Source organism: Globicephala melas, chromosome 11 (assembly GCF_963455315.2).
Source record: "Globicephala melas chromosome 11, mGloMel1.2, whole genome shotgun sequence".
Taxonomy (NCBI): Eukaryota; Metazoa; Chordata; class Mammalia; order Artiodactyla; family Delphinidae; genus Globicephala; species Globicephala melas.
This window is the reverse complement of record NC_083324.2, coordinates 78,300,032-78,322,370: the sequence shown is the minus strand read 5'-3', so window position 1 is coordinate 78,322,370 and position 22,339 is coordinate 78,300,032. Positions and strand designations below refer to the sequence as shown.

Here is a 22,339-nt window from a genome sequence, read left to right as displayed (position 1 = left end):
GTGGGGGGGAGTATCAGGGTCGGGGGAGCCTTCCTTGTGTTTCTCAGATCATTCATTCATTCATTTTTGTCAACAGTCTCTCAGCACCTATTCTGCGGTAGGGAATGAGCTGGTTGCTAAGGCACACAGATGGAAAGCTATGGCTCCCGTCTCCCAGGGCCATAAATCTACCCCACGGCTAAGTTCTACCCAACCCAGATATATCTTTGTTCTTGAACATGCCTCCTGTGTGGAAGCAGGATCCCCTTGGAGCCCCTTCACTATGCAGTTACCTTGGGCACCAGTATAAAGATGGAGTGGTATGAATTCCCTCACGTTGATCCATTAATCCATCCGTCCATTTGCTCATCTACCTACCCATCCAACCATACACCCTTCCACCCATCCATCCATCCATCCATCCACCCACCCTTCCACCCATCCATCCATCCATCCACCCACCCTTCCACCCATCCATCCATCCATCCACCCACCCTTCCACCCATCCATCCATCCATCCACCCACCCTTCCATCCATCCATCCATCCACCCACTCTTCCACCCATCCATCCATCCATCCACCCACCCTTCCACCCATCCATCCATCCACCCACCCACACTTCCACGCATCCATCATCCTTCCAAGCATGCAGTAGGAGGTCAATTAACAGCTCAGTGAGGAGCGGGGCACCCCTAAACCATTATTGTGGTTGGGAGCTAGGCAAAGACACACCCAGTAGTTGCATGTAGTGTTCATGATTGACAACTTGCAAGTGAATGGTTCCTGAATCCTGGGCTGTGATGTGAGAAAGAGAGATGGGATGAATTTCAAGGACTGATTACAAAGGTTCACAGGGAGCTGCTAAAATTTAATCAGAAGAGTGTCTGCCTTTCTCCCCAGACTGGGCGAGAGCTGCTCGGGGAAGGCAGAGGCTCGTGTAAACTGTCCTTCCACAGAGTTCTTGCTATGGAGCTTTTCCTCGCAGTGATGCCCACTGCATCACAGAGCTGCCATTCTGATAGTTCTTGCTTTCTTCTTAAACAAACTAAGGCTAAGTTCCCCAGAGAGTTTCCATTGAAAGATGCCCCCCAAATTGGAGAACTCGGTGGAAATCAAGATCTGAAATCATTCCTTTGCTCCCCAAATGTTGTATTCTAGTATTTTCCTGGTTGCAGGAATTCTGACTGAAATGTACTCATTTCTTTTCTTTTCTTTTTTTTTGGCCGAGCCGTGCAGCACGTGGGACCTTAGTTCCCCAGCCAGGGTTCAAACCCACACCCCCTGCATTGGAAGCACGGAGTCTTAACCACTGCATCGCCAGGGAAGTCCCCTGAAATGTACTCATATCTAATGTTAATTTGAGTTGTGTTTCTTTTTAAAAATGCCCCCCACTTCCCTTCTGAATGTCAGGTGGCACACTCATTAGTCGTCTGGAATAAGTCTGTCTCCAGCTGAATGAGACTTGGAAAGAGGAAATAGGGGGCAGTGGTTAGAGCCCTGAGTGGTCAGGAGTCCTGGTTCCCATGTCTTACTCTGCCACTGAGTCACTTGCTGCCACTGGACAAGCGACTTGGTTTTTCGGAGTTACCGCCTAACTGCCTAAGGTGAGTGAGTGTGGCAAGCAGGCATTTTGTACTCTGTTACTGTTGTCTTACTGTTTACATTTTAAACAAAAATAAGAGCTGCCAGTGGTCACAAAGAATGACAGAATTAAAGTAACAAGTTCTGTTTCTTCATCTATAAAATCACTGTTATCATTGTTTGTTTCCAATTTGTGGTTCAAACCCAAGCTTCTGTCACAATGGAGACCTGGCTGTGCTGGAAACGAGCTAGGCTGATTCCAGATGGGTATGAACTTACTGGAAACAAATATGTGCATCTGAGACCCTGTGTATTAGGAGTCGGCTGTATATATGAGAGTTACTAGAATTAACTGTCATGTAGGATGCAGTGTTTATTAAAAGATAAATAGTAAAAATGGGCAAGGTCGAAATTTACATACATATTATTAAAACTCAACAGCAACAACAATTGTTCAGAATTTAGACCAAAAGATTAGGGGAAGTATTTTTACCTCTAACATTGTTTAGAATTGCCATGGTGGTAATTAAAAAACAAAGAATTTTAGTCACTTTTGTCATTTAAAATTTGCTTCGAACTTTGAAATAATTTTGGATTTACGTGAAAGTTGCAAAAATATTATGGAGAGTCCTCATAAACCTTTCACTCAGCTTCTGTAACCATGGTACATTTTTCAAAACACAGAAATTAACATTGGTACCATACTATTAACCAAACTACAGACTTTGTTGGGATTTCAGCCATGTTTTCACTAATGTCCTTTTTCTGTTCCAGGGTTAAATCCAGGATACCACATTGACTTTAGAGGTTTATCATTGTTTTAAAATTCTTTATAGATCATGCAATGCCTTCATGCGTGCCCCCAGGGCTGACTGCTTCCACTGCCCTGACCTTAGTATACCACTGATTCCACTAAACCGCTGTGGTATCAGAGGCAAGAATGTTGTGCCTGATATGATATGCTGGACCATCGGAGCACCAACACTACACTTTGTCAAGCTGGAGCTCCATCAGTGAGACACTTCAACAGTGACTGGTAGGTGTGTGACATTTGCAAAGCTCATGTGTCTACTGTACGGAAACTAGAAAGCAAGACTCATTTTGGGCAAGAGTGCCATGAGTCCCTTGAGGAAAAGAGGTGAAAATATATAGAGTAAAAAGCCCTGACAAAAATTATGGTGCAGATGCTTCTGGATGCCTGCTCCATACAGTTCTCCACCTTTTTTCTTGCCAGGACCTAGTCAGGATCTTCAAAGCAGGCTGAAAGTCTCCTCAGCTCCTCTGAGGATGCCTTCCTGGTGAGGTTAATCTAGTCATGTCAGTTCCACTCACCTTGCCAATGACTGGTTTAGGAATGGGCATGTGATGCATTTCGGCCAATGAGGCATGAGGGGAAAGTCTGGGATTTCTGGGAAAGTTTTCTTCACTCTTCAAAATGCCCCCCTCTTTCTTGTCTGAATTTTGGGTCTTGTTGTATGAAAGATAGAATGCCTGGAGCTGTTGCAGCCGCTTTGTAACCATGAGGGACAAGTCTGAGACAAAAGCAAACACAGAGTGGCAAAATGGCAGGACAGTGAGAATCCAGGTTTGGATGAATCACTTACCCCTGGGAATGAACTAATTCAGGACTTCTTGTTATATGAGAAAAGACATTTTCCATTTCCTGGGGTTAGTGGTCACTCTTATACCGGCCATGGCAACAGCATCTCTCTTTCAATCGTTTATTCACTAAAACAACACTCAGTGAGAACACACCATGTGGGATTATTGTGTTTGGTGCTGATGGAATATGAGAGCGAATGGCTAGATTCCTGCCCTAAAAGGTGACACCATCCAAAGGGTGTGTAAAACTCATAGACAAATCCACTGATTGCAGGAGAACTTGCTGCTACCTGAGAGGTGTGCACAGGTGCTATGTGACCCCTCCAGCCTAAGTGCCCTGAAGACAGCTTTGTGAAGGAAGAGGTACACACCCTTTATCTTCAAGGATAGTTACCTTTATAGGCAAAGGGACATAGCACAAGGGCCTTGTGAGAGGAACAAAGACACAGAGATTGGAAACTGCAGGGTCTGTTCTGGAAAGAGGGGCTACTCCAATCTAGTTAAGCACTGGTGTTTCAGAATTATCAGCTGCCATGATGGGACAGGTGGGGAGAGGCAGATGGTGCTCACTTGATCAGTGCCATGCTCTAGGAAGCCTGAAAGGCTCCAGTTTGGGTGGGCAGAGGGGACCCTGTGCTGGTCTCTAGTCTGAGTCCTGTTTCAGCTACCTGCTAATTATGTGGCCCTTTGTCTTTCATGAGTCTCAGAACAGCTATAAGAAGGGGCTGGTAATCACTGTCTTTCCTCCCTCACAGGGTAACTGTAAAGCACAATATAAACATGAAAGGTTATTATCTCCTCCACGTCCAGACCTAACTATAGATTCACCCATCTTAGGTTGTTGCCCCAGCCTCAGAGGAGTGACCCTCAGGCCTCCTCCTTGGTTTCATCCATGATCTCCCATATTTCTAGTATTTTAAGTATTTCCCTCTCTCTCTCCTGAGTGTTTTTTCTCTGTCTCCAAATATGCTCTGATCTTAAAAAATAAAGATCCTTCCTTGGATCTTCTGTATCTCCTAAGACACTATCCATTTCCCTTGTTCTCACCAAACTTCTTAAAAGAATAGACTATTTTCTCACCTTTTCTCATCTTCTACCCACTGTTAACTATGCCTCCTCCAATGTCCAATTAAGAGTGGGCCCTCAGAACTCTCCTACAGTGTTGGTGGGAATGTAAATTGATACAGCCACTGTGGAGAACAGTATGGAGGTTCCTTAAAAAACTAGAAATAGAGTTACCATATGATCCAGCAATCCCACCCCTGGGCATATATCTGGAGAAAAACATGGTTGGAAAGGATACATACACCCCAATGTTCATTGCAGCGCTGTTTACAATAGCCAAGACATGGAAGCAGCCTAAATGTCCATCGACAGATGAATGGATAAAGAAGATGCTGTATATACACACAATGGAATATTACTCAGTCATAGAAAAGAATGAAATAATGCCACTTGTGGCAACATGAATGGACCTAGAGATTATCATACTGAGTGAAGTAAGTCAGACAGAGAAAGACAAATATCATATAATAACACTTATATGTGGAATCTAAAAAAATGATACAAAGGAACTTCTTTACAAAACAGAAATAGACTCACATACATAGAAACAAACTTATGGTTACTGAAGGGGAAAGGGGGAGCAGGGATATATTAGGGATGTGGGATTAACAGATACACGCTACTATATATAAAATAGATAAAAAACAAGGCCCTACTGTATGGGACAGGGAACTATATTCAATGTCGTGTAATAACCTATGATGGAAAAGAATCTGAAAAAGTATATATGTATATATATATATAACTGAATCACTTTGCTGTATACCTGAAACATTGTAAATCAACTATACTTCAATTAAAAAAAAGTTTTTTAAAAGAGTGGGCCCTCAAAGGCCATAATGCCAGCACCTAGGGGCTTCATCCTCTTATCCTGCCTGGTTTAACCTGCCCTGGTGAAATGCTTGCATTATGGCTTCCTCAACCCGCCCCCCTTTCCTTTTCCTTCTCCCCCCTTCTCGGAGTTGGGGGTCCCTCAGATTCTGCTGACCTCGGGCTTTTCCTCACTCAGCACACTCTGCTGGGAACACTTAGTTAACCTCATGGCTTCCACAGTCCTCTTGCAGATGAAGCACAAATACCTTTAATTCTGACTTTCTCTCCCTTAATCCAGTCCAATGGTTTCCAACTGACCTGTCAAAGCATCGATTTGAACATCCTGAGACTCCTCAGGCTCAGCTTGTGCAAAGCTGAGGCCAGCTTCTCCTCGCTTGTGACTGTTCTTTCTCTGTTGTTCCATATACGTGGTTTTTTTTTTTAATTTTATTTATTTATTTATTTATGGCTGTGTTGGGTCTTCATTGCCGCACGTGAGCTTTTTCTAGTTGTGGAGAGCAGGGGCTACCCTTTGTGTGGTGCGTGGGCTTCTCATTGCGGTGGCTTCTCTTGTTGCGGAGCACGGGCTCTAGGCACGAGGGCTTCAGTAGTTGTGGCTTGCGGGCTGTAGAGCGCAGGCTCAGTAGCTGTGGCGCACGGGCTTAGTTGCCCCATGGCATGTGGGATCTTCCCAGACCAGGGCTCGAACCCACGTCTCCTGCATTGGCAGGCAGATTCTTAACCGCTGTGCCACCAGGGAACTCCCCATATATGTTTTTTAATGGTCCCACCATCATTTATGTCATTGTAGCCTAAAGATTTGACTCCTCCAACTCCTATACATCATATATTAAAGTAATCACCAAATCCAATTAATTAACCCGTACAATTGTCCCTGAAATAATTCACCTCTCTTTTATTCTTATCGCCACTATTCTTTGAGAAGGGGTTTGTTTTGTTTTGCTTTGTTTTTAACTGGGCTGTTCTAATAGTTTCTCAAGTGGTCTTCCTGATACCACTCTTTTTACCTTTTTTTTTCCTGCGGTACGCGGGCCTCTCACTGTTGTGGCCTCTCCCGTTGCGGAGCACAGGCTCTGGACGCGCAGGCTCAGCGGCCATGGCTCACGGGCCCAGCTGCTCCGCGGCATGTGGGATCTTCCCGGACCGGGGCACGAACCAGCGTCCCCTGCATCGGCAGGTGGACTCTCAACCACTGCGCCACCAGGGAAGCCCAAGATACCACTCTTTTTAAATCAAAACAATCTTTCACATTCCTGATGGTTCTCTCTTTAAAGACAGATTTGGTCCTGCTTAAAAAATTCCCATTGTTTGCAGAATAAAGTCACAATTCTTTAAAAAAAAATTTTCAGCTTTATTGAGGTATAATTGACAAATAAAATTGTAAGGTATTTATGATACACTGAAAGTCACAGTTCTTTATTATGGCATTTGAAACCTGTTACAACCTAGCTCCATCTTAAGCCTCCAAAATTCATCTCCCACCCTGCTCCTGCATTCTCTATCAGTAAGATCCTACCAGATAAAGGTCCAGCCCAAATGTCCTCTTCCCATTACCCCAGACAGAATTAAGTTACCTTTTCTTTGCACTCATAGGGTATGTATTTCAAGTTGTTCTTAGAGTCACCATCATCACACTGAATTGTAATGATGTCTCTGTCTCTTCTAATAGATTGTAAGCTCCAGCATACCTCTTGCTGCATAACCAGTGACAACAAGATTCAGTGACTTAAAACAGCAGATATTTATTAGCTCACAGCTGCTGTGTGTCAGGAATTCGGGAGTGGCTACCTGTCTGGCTCTGGCTAGGGGGTCTCTCATGAGGTTGCAGTCAAGAGGTCAGCAGGGCTGTGGTCATCTGAAAGCTTGACCGGGGCTGGAGGATCTGCTTCCAAAATGGCTCATGCAGAAGCCTGGCAAGTTAGCACTGGCTGTTGGCTGGAGGTCCTGGTTCCTGTCCATGTGGACCTCTCCCTAAAGCTGCTTGAGTATCCTCGCAACATGGCAGCCCACTTTCCCCAGAGCAAGTGATCAAGACAAGAGAGAAAGGAGAAAAACAAAATGCCTTTATGACATAGTCTTGGAAGTCACACACCATAACTTATTCTATTTGTTAAAAGTGAGCCACTAAATCCAGCCCACGCTCAAGGGGAAGAGGGGAATTAATTGCTATCTCTTGAAGGTTGGAATATCAAAGAACTTGAGGACATATTTTAAAACCACCAACAGGGGTTGTCCTATCTTTGTCTTCAGTAACTAGCACAGCATCTGGCACTTAGCAGGTGCTCAGTAGATGTTTCTAATGGAAAGATGTGTTGAAGGGGGAGATACTGGAGGCAGTGTAACCATGGGTAATTTGTGTGGGCCCCGTGAAGAGTGGTGGAGGTGAGAGTTGGTGGGAGAGATTCTGAGGTAAGAATTCATGGGACTCCATGACCGATTGCATGAGAGGGGTTGGGAAGAGATCCATTTGGGGTTGAAGGTCTTGAAACTAGGACTTGAGAGATGGTTGCGATGGATGAAGTAGGCATCTAGGACTTCCTCCTTGGGGTTTCAAGGTAATGAAATATTAAATCATACAGCTAAGAACCCCGTGTCTTTGGGGTTCTTTGGAAGGGTCTGGAGCTGGCGGTCATCAGTATGAGCCCTAAGTCATCCCCTTTATTTCATGTTTCTCATTTATAAATGTGGAGGTTCTAGTACCTAACTATGTCCCAGGACTTCCCAACTAAACTCTTAATGTTAAGGGGATAGCAACATCCCACCTTTTTCTTTTCTTTTTAGCATCCCACCTTTGCAAGAAATTACCACCACCACATCCTCTACAAACGGTCATGTGGAAACACAAGGGAACTATTAGGTTGAACCATCTGAAATGCTAGTGTTCTAGTTTTGACCTATAAAGAAGTCAGTTTCATAGGGTTCAACCTAATAGATATGGCTGCAGTTTGAAGATTTGAACACCTTTTCACAGATGGAAAGTTGAGATGTTCCAGAGTTCTGGATCTTTCTATTCCTCAGGAGATTAAGGTCCAACTTTAAGAAAGGTCAGTCTTGAAGTTAAATTAGCTTTAGTCCGATATAGGCATTACTTTCTCATTTCCTTATGTCAGATAAAGGAATTAAAGACCAAAGACTAAATACTGGAGTCAAGAAACTTAAGATGGAAAATTTATCTCGGAACTCCAGATAAGTCCAGACTCAATCACATTTCATACACTGTGCCATTTCTAAGAAATTGTATTTACTTAGAAGTGAAATAGCTGTGGACCTAATAAAAAAGGGACTAGGAATTAAATAGTTCTTTTCTCATTTTGTACCTCTGGAAAGTGATTAGTTGACTCCTTCATTACTGGCAGGACTAAATCCAATATTTGCCAATTTAATTTATGAAAAATACCTTTCGTCCTCCATGAGTAGTTTTTTTTTTTCTTTAATTTATTTATTTTAGGCTACATTGGATCTTCGTCGCTGTGCACGGGCTTTCTCCAGTTGCGGAGAATGGGGGCCACTCTTCGTTCGGGCACTCAGGTCCTTCATTGCGGTGCCTTCTCTTGTTGCGGAGCACGGGCTCCAGGCTCCCGGGCTTCAGTAGTCGTGGCTCGGGAGCTCCAGAGTGCAGGCTCAGCAGCCGTGGCGCACGGGCCCAGGGCCCAGCTGTTCCGCGGGATCTTCCGGAACCAGGGCTCAAACGTGCGTCCCCTGAATTGGCAGGCGAATTCTCAACCACTGCACCACCAGGGAAGCCCTCCACGAGTACTTTTCAAACTTAATATTAAACAGAAACTTTCAATGAGAAAGTTCTTTTCTTCTTCAGTGTTTATTCTTCCACTTTTTCGGATCAATTAACATCGAAGGTAGACTTTGGGTAAAACGTGTAAAACTAATTTATAGTAGCACAAAGTTCTCAAAAGCTAAGAGAGCACAACTGCACCGATCCATCCATTCCCGCCCATTGGAAAGCAAGTTCCCCGAGGGCAGGGTCTTTGCTGCATATTCCTAGCAATCTGAACCGTGCCTAACCCTCTCTAGCTCTCAGTGAATACTTGGTTAACCGTCCATTCATTATCATCCGTGCAGGCCGCTGTGGCCAACGAGGATGCCGGCCAGCACCGAACCTGAGCGGCTCTCAGCCCCTCAAGGCCACAGCCCGCACCTCCGGAAGCACCGAGCTGAGCTGCCCACCCCGCAGCCAGCCCGCGGCCTCCGCGGCCCTTCCCTTCCCGCGGAGGAAGGAGCGGCCGCCGAGGAGTGGGAAACCCGGACCCACTTCCTGTCCGGGTAGGGCCGTGCGTCCTTGCGCTCCTCTGCCAGCTCCCGGCCGGGAGAACGCGGCGGGGCGCGAGCGCCGGGCAAGGGGAACCCAGCCTGGCGCACCGCCCTCCGGCCCCGCCCCGGCCCCGCCCCCTCGCGTCCCCGGCGGCGAAAGGGTTAACCGCGCGGGGGGCGGGGCCCGAGCGAGCCAGGCGCACCGAGTGCGGGCCGCGGGCGGCGAGGGGGCTGCGCCGGGGGCGGTTCCGGACGGCGGGGGCGGGGGCGGGCGGAGGAAGGGGGCGGGCCCCAGAAGTTGTTGGGCGCTGGGCCGGCGGCGGGAGGGCGAGAGGGCGGCGGGCCGGCGGGCGGAGTGGGCCTGGGCTCGAGAAGTTTGCGCGGCGGCTGGTGAGCGCCGGGTGCGGGCCCCGCCGGCCGTGCGCGCCCGCTGCCATGGCTTTCCGCCGGAGGACGAAAAGTTACCCGCTCTTCAGCCAGGAGTTCGTCATCCACAACCATGCGGACATCGGCTTCTGCCTGGTGCTCTGCGTCCTCATCGGGCTTATGTTCGAGGTGAGCGACAGCGGGGCGGTGAGCGCCCCTCTCGCGCGCCGCCCGGCGTCCCCCTGCGGGTCTCCGGGGTCCGCGTCTGCGCCTGGGCGCCCGGCCGCCGTGTCGGTCCCCCGCACCCCCGGCTTTGTGCACTGTGCGCCCCTCGGCCTCCTAGTCAGCCCAGACACCGCCGCCAGCTCCGCGCCGTGCCCGCCTGCCCTGCCGCCCTTTTGGGCACCTACCGTACCCTGCAGCTCTCCCTGCAGCCCCGAATCCTCAGCCTGGCCTCGAACCAACCGCAGAGCTGCCACCCGGCCCGCCCAGCGCGGGTTCCTTTTTGGTGTCCGGGAGCCAAGCCCGGAGACTCCCAGACCCGCAGTCATTGCACAACTCCCCTTCCCAAGCCCTGGCTGCTAGCTCCTCTGGGCTTTTCCAGTGGGAGGGACCCCTGCCCTTTACCTCCTCCCACTTGATTTTCGGGGTCTTTTGCATCCTCCGCTCTGGGCCAGACTCGGGGTGTTCACGTGTGGCCCTGACCCCATCCCAGCAGTGCACTTCTGCCGTCCTCCCGCCACCCTCCCCACCCCCCCTTTTTTTTTTACTCTTGCCCAAAAGGCCAGTTTTCATAAACCCTGTTTCACTCTGTGAACTGTTCATTCAGATCCAGCTGTGGTGGACCCAGAGCTTCTCCTGTGACAGGAGCAAGGCGTGGGCCAGGGATACCCTCTGCTTTTAGGGGAAAGGTGATTCTCTCAAAGCTATTCGGGTAGGGGGAGACCACGGGGTCCTGCTCAGGACAGCTGGGGCGGGCCTCATAGAGCAGGGAGTTTTAGTAAGCCCGAATGGGGTCAGAATCCAAGGGGGCTGATGGGAAGGATTCCCTACTCCCGACAGCCAGAAAAATGTGATATTCACAAGTAGGGAGAACTGGCAAACGCTGAGTATAGGACTTGCTGTGGTCTGTCTTGTCTCAAGGGTCAGATACGTGAGTGACACTTCGTGGGCAGCTTATCTGCATTCTCAGGAATGGGTTAGGAAGCTGTAACTCTCTATAAATTGCCTTGAAGATGGAAGATTCCCGGCGTGGCTAATCACCTCTTCTGTGTGCCTCTGTCTCTGGGTTCCCTATCTCCTCTCTAAGGATGACAAGGGCCCTGCTTGGTCAGCGAAGCTGCCCTCAAGCTGGGGACATTCTTGTGGCGGCCGAGTCAGCGTTGGATGTCTGCATGTGTCCTTGGCTGGGCTTCAGGGTCTGCAGGCCTCCTTTACTCCTTCCACCCACCCCGACAGCTCTCGTGATGTATCGGCGGCGAGGGCTTTGTCAAGCCAGGGTGGTCCCCGTGTCACGGTCCCTGCTCTGTCACTAATTTGACGAAATAAAAAACAGATGCAGCCTCAGTTTCCCCATCATTACAGATGAGTAAAACCTGTCTTCCTCACAGGGTTATTGTGAGGTTTAATTGAGATCATGTGAGCAGCAAAAGCCATAACAGGTTCTACCAATGTGAAATCAGGTCCTTTGCTCCTGAAACCCTGTTACTGTTGATCATAATAGCTTAGCGGGATAGGAGAAAATTTGTTTGGTCCAGCCAGTGCTCTCAGTGTCTCCTTGCTGCCCTCCATTCTAAGAGGCCTCCCAGTGCCTTGTCACCAGACTTGGAGGGTGTGGTTGGAAAGACACGTGACAGCTGTAGCCCTCACAGCCAGCGACGTCTCTTGCATAGCCTGGTGGGTCTCTGCTGTGTGTCTGGCACTCGTTAAGGATGGTGGCTCTACCTGCTTTTACCTTTGCTCAAAGAGAGCTGCCGAGTATTTGAGCTCGGTACCTCCTTCCCTCGCTGCCTCTGGTCTGGTGGAAAGTCCTGTTGGTTAAACCTGGCCGTCCATGGGAGGTGGAAAGTGCAAGGAGCCCTTAATTCCAGTACATGACAAGAGGAAGGCCCAGGGTGGGAAAAAAACCCCGAAAAAACTGCCCTGCCCTCCTCCCCCTTTTGGGATTGGACTGGGGAGTGTGGAAAGGGCCAGGGCTGAAATGCCTGCCTCACGGCTCCCTGTCCCACCACCCTCTTCTGGTAGAACCTTCGCCCCGCGGCATCTGTACGTACAGGACAGGTTGTCTCCTCAGGAAGGTGCACTGGAGGTACGTTGTGGGTCGGTGCAGGCTGGTCTGGGAGGAGGAGGGCCGTGTCCAGACCTCCCTTATGAATCACGTGTGTTCTGCTGCACTAGGCACACAGTAGGTCTTCATTGTCTGTACCTACCAACTGACTCTCCACAGAGACAGGTATCTGCGGGGGGGACTCAGATTTCTGGAACTCTGCTCTCCCTACCAGATGAGAGCAGGACCTCAGAGAAACACATGTGGGCATCCTCACAGTTGGGGTAAACCAGCCAGGGACTTACAAGCTATCACTCAGGGTCATCTGGGTTCTTCCCTGGAGGGGTGTGTATGTGTGTGTGTATCTAGGGATGCAGATGGTGGGGGGCAGGCCAGCACTTAACACGACTCACTTTTTCTTAGGAGTGAGGACAGAAGGAGATGGAAAGGGGAGGGGAAGGCAGGGAGAGAGGACGGCAGGCTTTTGGGTTTCTAACTTGGGCAGGGCTAGGATGCCTTCATTCAGAAGCTGAATCAGGAAAACTCAATTATAATTCTTCCCACAAAGAGCGAGTCTCCTGGCTACTTCTCCCTCTGGGGTCCCCTGCCTAGCCTCTGCCAATGAGCTGGGGCCCTCTCCCCCCCACCCCAGCCAGCCACAGCCTGGCCCTTGCATCTTAACTGGTCTCCACTTCTTCCCTGCCTCGCCCCTTCCCCAACTCACTGGTCAGCTTACCAGCGTTCAGAGGGGCTTTCGTTCCCCTGCAGGAACCCCAGGACTTTAGTTCTGTCCCCTGGGAGATGATGACTCCAAGTTCCTTCCCTTGGGATCACTTCCTTTGGGGAACACACATGAAAGGGTTGCCCTCCCACCTCTGTGTGGTTCAGTTTTGAACCCTCCTGAGGTTCCTTCTCCCATTTCCGAGGCCAGGGGCAGGCTCTTCCCCCTGAGCCCAGGTTTTCTTTCCATCCTGCGGGCTGTTTGGAATAGAGCTGTTCTGTGCAGCCACAGCACTTGGCTAAAAAATGTCAGGAATGTGGAGCTTTATTTTCCCCCCTCCTTCCCTTCCAGCTTTCTCTTGCTTGACTCTGCTGGGGAGAGGTGGTGCAAGGGGGATTTCTACTCCACACTTTGGTCCTTCAGGCCTGTCTGAGGTGGAGCCCGGCCGGAGCGGCCTTCAGGGTGTGGGCAGCCAGTGGGGTGTGTGTCAGATTTGAAAGCCGCCTCCCCTCTCCTTTCCCTTTCCAATGTCCTGTTCCTTTGGTGCCACAGTGCCACGTTTCAAACTGAAACAGGCAGGGGGAAGAGAGAGGAAAAGGCGCTCATTAGCGAGAACAGAGAATGAGAACAAGGGGGCACATCCAGCAGAGAGGAAGCCACTTGTACATTACCTACAAAATGTCATTTCGAGACAGACTTTTTCTGTTTGTTGCAAAGCTCATTTGCAGGCGCTGCTGGCTCTGCAGCACGGAAATGGTTCTGAAATTCTGGGCCCGTCACTTGGAGGTTGGGTTCCTGTTTGGTCTGTGATGACTTTAAGAATTTAGGGCCCAGAGAACTTTGGGGGTAGTGGTTGGTGTTTGCTTTTTGATTGTTTTGGAGGCAGATGTGGTGGAGCCACCTTTTCTCCAGGAACTGCCTTCTTCCCGGTTGCTGACACCACGGTCAGCTTGTCGGGGTGATGTGTTTGCAGTGTGCACGGTGGGAGCCCGTTGTGTCACGACCTGGCAGGACACGGGTTCCGTGGCACCAGTGCACATCCTCCCAGGCATCCCTGCAGACATCACAACCTGAAGGGAGGCTGCTGGTCCTGCCCCTTAGCATTAGTGCTGTAAGACAGCTCTGCTTACATTCTGTTATTACAAAGAGCCGTGCACAGGGCACAGATGTACATCTGAGGGCAGATGTCGCTTTTACTTTAATTCCTAATCGCTTTTGAAGATGTTCTTCTGCCAGCTGTTACAGTTCCTGACTTACGCATCTTCCTCTCCAGCCTCTGACGTGGCTCATCAGTGGCGTTCTAGAGAAATGAGTCAGGGGAAGCCGAGAAGGGCCACTTAGTCTCTTAGGTGCCCTTGTTCTGTGGTTGGATTTTTACCCGCATTTCAGTGATCTGAACAAAAGAGCAGAGATTTGGAACTAGTGTACCTCCTGGTCCAGCCTCAAGTGTAAGTAACCCTGTCCTGTGGGATGTAAGGGCACCTCGGTGATCCCCGTTTCTTCTTTTGGCAAAAATGTGACATCCAGAAAGGTGGTGTTTATCAGTGAGTGAGTTTTTAACCCTCACAGCACGATGAAGGTACAGGTGTCCCGCACTGGGCCTGGCACACGGGCGCTTAATTGCTGGTCTCAGCAGCCACGCTGGTGGCCCCTGTTATTGGCGTCATTGCTGGGTGTGTGAGAACACACATCAGCCTGGCTTGAATTTCAGTTTAGATAGGACCTGATTTTTCCATGAGACCTTTCCCCCAAGTTCTCCAGTGCCAGCTGTCTGCTCCAAAGCGGGCGATCACTCTGCCCTGGGTGCCTCTTTCCCCTGCTCCACAGAGAACATCTGTTGTCCCTGTGCCATCCATCTTATTGGAAGGTGGGCTGGGGGTGCTGGAGGGTCTCAGAGCTGCCGCTGTCAGCTGCCCCGCCCGCTCCGTCGGTGCCACTTTCCTCTTGCTCCCTCTGTTGTCTGCACCCTCGGCCGCTGCTTCCTGGGGGCACTGTCCGGCCTGGTCTAGTCCTGCCTGTTTGCAGAGTCGCATGTGTTGCTATGGAGAAAACTTCACTCTGGCAGGCATGAGCTCCTTTCTGATCTGCTTCGTCGTGGGCAGGGGCCCCAGAAATCAGTCTGTGGCAGAGCTGATATATCTCCCGTTCCCACCCTGATAAATGCCTAAGCTGGAGGGTTGATAAGAGCGGATTAGAGTTCCCAAACTCCAGAAGTGCTTTCTAATCAGCCAGAGTGCTATTAGCAAGCTTTGGTGGGAAACTTTACTGATACGATCTCTTAACCTTTTCATCCAGCACTGTGTATCTGGTGTCCATTGGTACCTAATGGTTAAAGAAAAGGGGGCAAAAAAAGGGAAAAGAAAACAGTAAAGCTACTACCACGGCTCCTGACACAGCCCGTCTCGTTTCCCGAGCAGACCTTTGTCTCTCACACAGCCTGTTGCTTTGCCTTGACTTACCTCAATGTCTCACGTGTCCCCAGTGGAAGGAAACCCAGCCCAGCTTAGTCACCACTGGTTAACATTGGGAGTTGACGTTGCAGTTTGAAGAGCTCTGCAGGCAGGTCTCCTGGACAGTGTAGGTTCACACAGCTTTCCTGCGTGAAGGAGCGGAGCCCGATTGGGAGTGGGGGATGGGGAGGCCCCTGGAGGGAACTTGGGGGCACGCAGGGTTAGGTGAGCCGCTGCTCTGTGGCTCTCCGCCCGAGCCACGTTGCCTCTTGACAGCTCCCCTCATCTGTCTCGAGGGGTTGGCAGCATTTTGCGTCTGCGAAATGCTTTACTAGCCTCACCCTGTAATCTGGATGGTTTATGGGGGTTGTCATACCCATCCAGAGCCTGGCTTCTAGAGGAGAGACTTGGCCAGGGACCATCCGCTCCGAGTTAAGAGTTGGAGCCAAAACAAGAAGTCAGCCACGTCTGGCTCACATTTAGAGCTCAGCCCCGATGCTTCCACCAATGGGGCGTCTGCAGAACGTAGCCACAGGCCGCTTTAGTTTTCTCTGTCTGAGTGGAATCTGTTTATTACCTGGAAGTAATGTCTGCGGGTCACTGTTCCACTTGGAGGCTTTTCTGTCTGGAAGAGTCGTTGCCATTTGCAGTGACTCCCTGAAAGACTCCAGAGAGTGACCCAAACGTGTGTATCACGTGTGACCGTGGGCGAGTGGGCAGAGGCTTTACCTCCTGTTAAAGTCACTGTCTGCTGTTAGCCCACATCTGCGTGAGAGTTGCTGCTTCTGCCTGCTGTATCCTCATTGCCCGTCTCATCAGGTGAATATCATGGCCATAGCTCAAGGGCACATCTTTTCTTCACGTTTTACAAGTCTAAGGGCTAAAGGGAAACCTAGATGTCATCTACTATGTTTACAGAAGCGGAAAATAAGACCCCAGAGGTTGGGTGATTTGCCCAGGGCAGCAGAGTGAATTTCTGGTAAACTTGGGGCTTGCACCCACATCATCTGACTCAAGCCCAGTGCGTTTTTACACATCTGCTCACTGGCTTTCCCGACGCTGCCTTTGAATGCCGTTGTGTGTGCAGAAGCCTCGAAATTGACAGATCCTTCCTAACTGTGCTGCGTTTGTGGACTGGGTGCCTGCCGTGTGCTTGTGTGGAGCTCTGGGAATGCAGATGAACCAGGTGGGGTCCCTGTCTTCAAGGAGGTCACGATGTGGTAGCTTAAAGCTGATAGACTGTTTGTGGATAGAAGTGAGGTCTTGAACTTGATGAAAGTGGCAGGTGCAACTGACAGATCATTGGGCCTCACCCTCAAGCCATTGCCGTTGGTGGAGGGGGGAGTTTATTGAATAGAGACCCAACACCCTGAGTGGTCAGCAGGCAGAAGACAAGCACGGCGGTAACTCCTGGGCATCTCGTGTGTCACAGCCTTGCAGATGAGTGAACTGACCAAAGGCAGTGAGTGTGTATGTGTGTGCAAGGTGTGATTTCTGGCACTCGGAGGCCTTCATTGATTGGAACCTTGCTTGAGGTTCAGAGAACTCTTCCATAGGGTTTCTTAAGATTTCCAACATCAGACCCCAGCGGGATCTGTGATGTGCCGTTTGGGTTAGTGGGGGTGAGAGTCGCACCTGAGGTGAGAAAGGACATCATCCTCAGAGCCTCAGTTGTCCTGCCTTTGAAGAGGGTTTCTTAATAAAGTTCCTTAAGTTTTAAGGACAGAGTATCATTAGTTTAATCAGTTTGTTCTTTCGTCTTTATCATAAAGGCGCAGATACTCTGTTTTCACGGAGAACTTTAAAAAGAGACTTTTTAATGATGAAGACTTCCGTGGCTCTGGGGAGGGAGAAGGATGTGCCTCCCTATGGGCAAAGCGTGGGGACGTAACATATAGCAACATGCCTATTCCTGCTCTGTTAACCTCTGCCCTCTTGCTTTGAGGAAAGCCCGCGACCTCACTGGTTAGTTAACAAGTGTTTCTGGTCTGTTGTGCATGCCCAAGCGCAGTGCTGGCATCTTCGAAAAGATAGCATTGAGAGTCAGTGAGAACGTGGCTTTGGGGTGAGAGGTGACAGGGGATGTATTATCAGCTCCTTTCCTGAAGGTTAAGGGCAGTCTGGGCGCTCCTGACCTGGAGGAGCGATCCCAGGATAGGCAGGCCTTCGCTCCGTGATTCCCGGAGTCCTGCGGGAAGTCGCGGCGTCCCTTCACGATGCCCTGCAGAGAAGGATCTCCTCTCCGAGGGACTTCTTCCTCGGGACTTGGGACGGGATGGGGCTTTTCAGACCCAACACTTCTGGAGTTCAGAGTGTTTGGTTTGCTCTCTGACTTTGTACCGGGTCAGCTTTTGACCTCGATGGGCAGGGAATAACTTGTTTGTATGCTGGTTGGAAGAGGGGGTGGAGGTGGAAAGGAATGAGGGATCGCTGATTTTTTCTTTTCTGTAATTGCAGTTTGGTCTCTGGTTTGGCGTGACGTGCGGGCACGAGCTCCTCTTCCAGGGTCCCCGCGACAGAGCCCGGGCAGGGAGCTGTGCGGTGGAGGGGTGAGGACTGGGCCCCGGGGCCTCTGCCCCTAAGTAGCTGTGCGGTCCCTTCTCCAGTCTGGGCCCCGCTGCTTCCTGGGAGTGTCAGTTGCTCTGCGTCTCAGTCATGCCTTCCTAAGATGCTGATGCAGAACAGGGCTGGGACATATGGGTAACACTCCAGTTGAAGGAGCACCTTCCCCACAGCCACACAGATTCAGGGTTAATGAGAAAAACGTTGCCCTCCACTACCTTCTGAAGTTGAGGTAGTGGTCTCAACTTCTGCTTTTGGTTTCATTTCTTATTTGAGTTGAAATCTAGCCTGAATTTGGGTTTGACATGTCATGGAGCTTAGTGGAACCAGTGGTGAGGGAGGAGAAAACCCATATGTTAGAAAGGAATCACCTGGGATGGGAGAGGGGGTGGGCTCTGTCTGTGACTTTGGAGTCAGAGGCCGTGTGGCCCCTGCCAGGCTGACAGGGGACCCGGGAAGAGCTAGAAGAGGTCTCTGTCTTGGGCGGCACGGCCAGCGCCTGCCCTGCCCACTCAGCGTTCGTTGTGCCGGTGCTCAGGGTGGTCCGGGGCCCTGGCTGGAGCGTGTGTGCACGTTCAGGGACCCGCTCGTTCCCGCCACCCCTCGCGCCCCTAGGGGCCGGTTTATTTCAGTCAGTAGGGTGAGCCTAGAGTGTGAAACGCCCCCCAACCCCGCACCTACAGCAGCGTGCTTAAGGCGTTGCCCAGCCAGCTGATAACACTCCCACTCCATCTGCAAGGCCTGCAGCTCCTCTACCCACGGGCATGCTTTCTGCCTCGAAATTATGAGAGGGAATTAACACCAGTACTGGAGGGGGAGAGATGTGAGGAGATGCATCAGCACTTAGTGACTTCCTCCTGAAGCCTAGTTTCAAGTAGGAATTATCTGCTATGGTTAACGTTTGAAATGTCACAGTTTTGGACTCACCAAATGTAGGCCTCACCTGTGCCATCCAATAGGCAGCCACAAGCCACACCTGGATATTTATTTATTTAGATTAATTAATTTTTGGCTGCACTGGGTCTTCGTTGCGGCGAGCAGGGGCTACTCTTCATTGCAGTGCGCGGGCTTCTCATTGCGGTGGCTTCTCTTATTGCAGAGCATGGGCTCTAGGCATGCGGGCTTCAGTAGTTGTGGCACATGGGCTTAGTTGCTCCGCGGCATGTGGGATCTTCCCGGACCAGGGCTTGAGCCCCTGTCCCCTACATTGCCGGGCGGATTCTTAACCACTGCGCCACCAGGGAAGCCCACACCTGGCTATTTAAACATAAGCTCGTCAAGACGAAATGAAACGAAAGATTCAGTTCCTCAGTCACACCGGCCACATTTCAAGTCCCCAGTAGCGCTGAGATGGAACATTTTGATCATCACAGAAAGTACTGTTGGACAGCACTGGTCTCCACGTCGCTTCCTGAGAGTTTGGTTTTCGTTTGTGTAGTAATAGGAAATGAGGGGTCCTTGTGGTGTGGTTCTGTTAGGGACTGTTAGAGGCATGGATTATAGGGCTGAGGTCGTGGGCCTGGAGCCACATGGCCTGGGTCTGAATTCTGGTTTTCCATGTCCTAGCAGTGTCATCTTGGTAAATTATTTAATCTCTCTGTGCCCCAGTTTCCTCATCAGTAAAATGGGGATAATACTATGTCTGAGAGTCGTTGGGAGGATTAGAAACATCAACACAAAATAAGAAATTTAATACAGACACAGCGCTCGGAAGACGGCCTGTTGCAAGATGAGAGCCCAGTGCGTGTTCCCCATCGTTCCTGTTACACTCGGGAGGTGTTGGAGCGATGCCTCGACCGTGTGGGGCTCCCTCAGCATTTGGAACACAGCTGGGAACGGGATGCATGGAGAGGTCAGCCCTGTGCCCTGTCCTGTGACCTCCACACCGGGCGAGTCACTCAGGCCCTTGCTGACAGCCACCTGCACTCACTTTACGTACAGTTACAGGAAGCTTGGGTATCTGGTCCAAGGTTACAGAAGAAAGAATACGTTAAGATGGGAGCAGTGGCTGGGGCAGGTGGGTGGTGGTGGCCGACAGCTTGAGACTTTCTCCCGGAGGCAGCGGGGGTCTTTGAAGAGCTTCGGGAGTACAGTGATGTGAGGCTGTGTCCCCTGTTCCGGAGATACTTGGAGGTGAGATTGGAGGTGAGTCTGGTGAGGAGGCTGTGGCACTGACCCCCAGGAGAACTCCCCCAAACCCCCGACACAATTTCAGTCTCCACCCCAACTGAGAAGTATGCCCCGGGACCCACACACCTGAACTCCCTGGTGTCCACTCGGTGTGGCAGGCACGCTGTGCGCCCCGGCAGTTGTGAGGGTCAGACTAGGGCGGGGGTGAGGGGCAGGGAGGGAGGAGGGCTCCGCCTGGGAGCAGCTGTACCCCGAGGCTGCCCGGTGCGGGGCTGTCCTTGAACTCCGGTGTCTCTGTGCCACTGTGTGGTGCCGGCTTCGCGTGGCTTTATCACCAAAGTGTCCTTCGGACTTATTCAAACAGTATGTTTTGCATCTAATGTGATTTCTGATTTTTTAAGAAGTCGGGCCTCAGCCAGGTGGAACATCTCCCCCCCCGCCCCCCGCTTTTTTCTTTCGGCTGCATAAGCCGTGAAGAGGCTTACGCTCAAGTATGGCGGCCTGACCCGAGGAAGCCGGGTTTGTTCCAGTGCCAGAGGATGCGGAGGGCGGGGGGGCTCCTCTGGGGAGGTTTCCTAGGGATGGGCGGGAATGGGGCTGCAGGGGGTTGACTGGGGACAGAGGAGGGAGCCTTGGCCTGTGTGCAGCTCCGTTCACAGAGTTGCTGCCCTCACTGTACGTGAGGGGCCGCCCGCGCTCTGCCAGGCGGTGCTGACAGGTGTCAGTCGTCATTCTTTGACGTGTGCTGGACAAGGTGAGGGCTGCCTGATCTGCCACATGCCTTCCATCTCTGAGCTGGTGCCAGGCCCCTGGGAACAGAAGGAGGAGATTTGCCCCTTGTCTGATTTCTCGCCCCCTGGTGGAACCCTGGGAGGCTTCTTCCCGAGGCCTGGGGGTGATCACCCATGATTTTATTAAATCCCCCTGACCCCCAGTGCCTGTAGTTTACATGGTGTGCAGAGGAGGGAAATGCTTCAAAGCAAGTGCATGTGTCAGAGCAGACCCCCGCGGTCACTGCTCCCTTGGCCTCGCCCCCGCATCTGGTCACTAAGTCCCACCAGCTTGACCTTCTGCGCTGCTCTGTGTACCCGCTCGAGCGCTGCTCTTCGGCCTTGGCTCAGACCCTGGGCCTCTCTCACCTGAACAGTGACAGTGAGTCCTACCTTGGTCCTCAGCGTGTTGTCTGGCCTCCCCTCTGGCCCCTCCTCCACGGAGCTTCCGCTGATGTCCTCAGACTCGGAGCTGGGCCTGGGTCTCCCTCCCTTACAGCCCTTTGGTGGTGCCCACCCGAAGTCTGGGCTGCTCGGCATGGCATTCAAGGCTCCCCTGGAGTCTGACCAGCCTTTGTCCTCCACGCTCGGCCCGCCCCTGCCCTGACCCCTTGTCACAAACCATCTAGTGGTTCCTGAACACTTTTCTTTCATGCCTCCCATTTGCTTATGCACCCTTCCCCCATCTTCCCTCTCCCCCTTTCATTGGACTGACTCGCGCTTCTCCCTTGATGCCCACCTCCTGTATCGCACTGGTACCACCTGCTCAGACGCTCTCCCTGGCCCCTAACAGAGTTCACACTTCCTTGCCACCTGCCTCTGTATTTCTCTCATTTATTCATTGAGCCCGACTCGCATTGAGCATTTGCTCTCTGCCACGCACTGTTCTTGGGGCCAGGGTCACAGATGACGAGGCAAAGATGCTGCCGTCACAGAGCCCGGAGTCGTCTGGGAGGGGGCGGTATCGTAGGTGCTCTCATGTGCACGGGTACAGTGTGAATCAGAGGGGGGCGCAGAAGCCCCCGGAGGGTTGGGGACAGTTCACTGTAGACAGGAGAAGTTTGCGCTGGGCCTGGAGGCCTGAGGGATGCTGGCCAGGCAGATGGGCAGGGGAGAGGGTGTTCCAGGCAGAGGAGGGACCTGTGTAAAGGCCAGAGAGGTAAGGGGGTGGAAAGTGGCTCTGTGTTGCCAAAGCTGGGGAGGTGCTTCAGGAAGGAAGTTATGGAAGATGCGTCTGGACTGGCAGGCAGGGCCGCGGAGGCCCAAAGTTTGGATTTGCTCCCCGGCTTAGGTAATAGGGAGCCACTGCAGATTCCTGAGCACGGGAGTGACTCTATCAGAGTTGTACCAGGAGAGTCACAGGCAGAAGGGACAAGGCTGGCTCCTTGCACTTGCTATGAGTGCCCCCTGGAAGGAAGGTTGCTTCACATTTTCTCGGTGTCCCCCACCCCTCTGTGCCTGACACGTAGCTGGCGTGAAACGATCAAGGCTGGGCCAGCGCACACACAGGGGAGTGCGTCTTGAGCTGCCTTTCTGCTGCTGCTGGTGGTCGTTTGCAGCCTTTCCATCCACGCTTTCTTCTCTGGGTTCTCAGCTGCTCCTGAGCTCACTAGGAATGCTGGCTACTTTAGCGTGTGCGTACAGACGGAGAACCTAGAATCCTGGCCTTTTAAAGCTTAAAAAAAGAATGTTTTTGAACAGGTGATATTTGGCAATACAGTCACATTGTTCAAAAATCAAAAAACA

General features: G+C 51.3%; 1 protein-coding gene and 1 long non-coding RNA gene across 5 annotated transcripts in view; both read left to right on the top strand.

Moving 5' to 3' along the window:
* Positions 1–567: 567 nt before the first annotated feature.
* Positions 568–8,768, top strand: LOC115860599 (uncharacterized). Of its 2 annotated transcripts, none has more exons than XR_009565698.1 (3): positions 568–1,584; positions 2,398–2,597; positions 8,511–8,768. It is a non-coding gene; the product is annotated as an uncharacterized lncRNA (long non-coding RNA). The 2 variants fall into 2 exon arrangements; XR_009565699.1 differs by lacking the exon at positions 8,511–8,768 and adding an exon at positions 6,133–6,371.
* A 905-nt stretch (positions 8,769–9,673) lies between these two features.
* The window catches only part of TRAM2 (translocation associated membrane protein 2), a 74,964-nt gene continuing 62,298 nt past the window's right edge, over positions 9,674–22,339 (top strand). For all 3 annotated transcript variants that reach the window (XR_009565697.1, XM_030870487.2, XM_030870485.2), the window contains exon 1: positions 9,674–9,883. Coding sequence is in view for 2 of the 3 variants with exons in the window: in XM_030870487.2 (XP_030726347.2) it covers positions 9,764–9,883 (120 nt within the window). In the remaining variant the exon portion in view is untranslated. The remainder of the gene's footprint in view (positions 9,884–22,339) is intronic.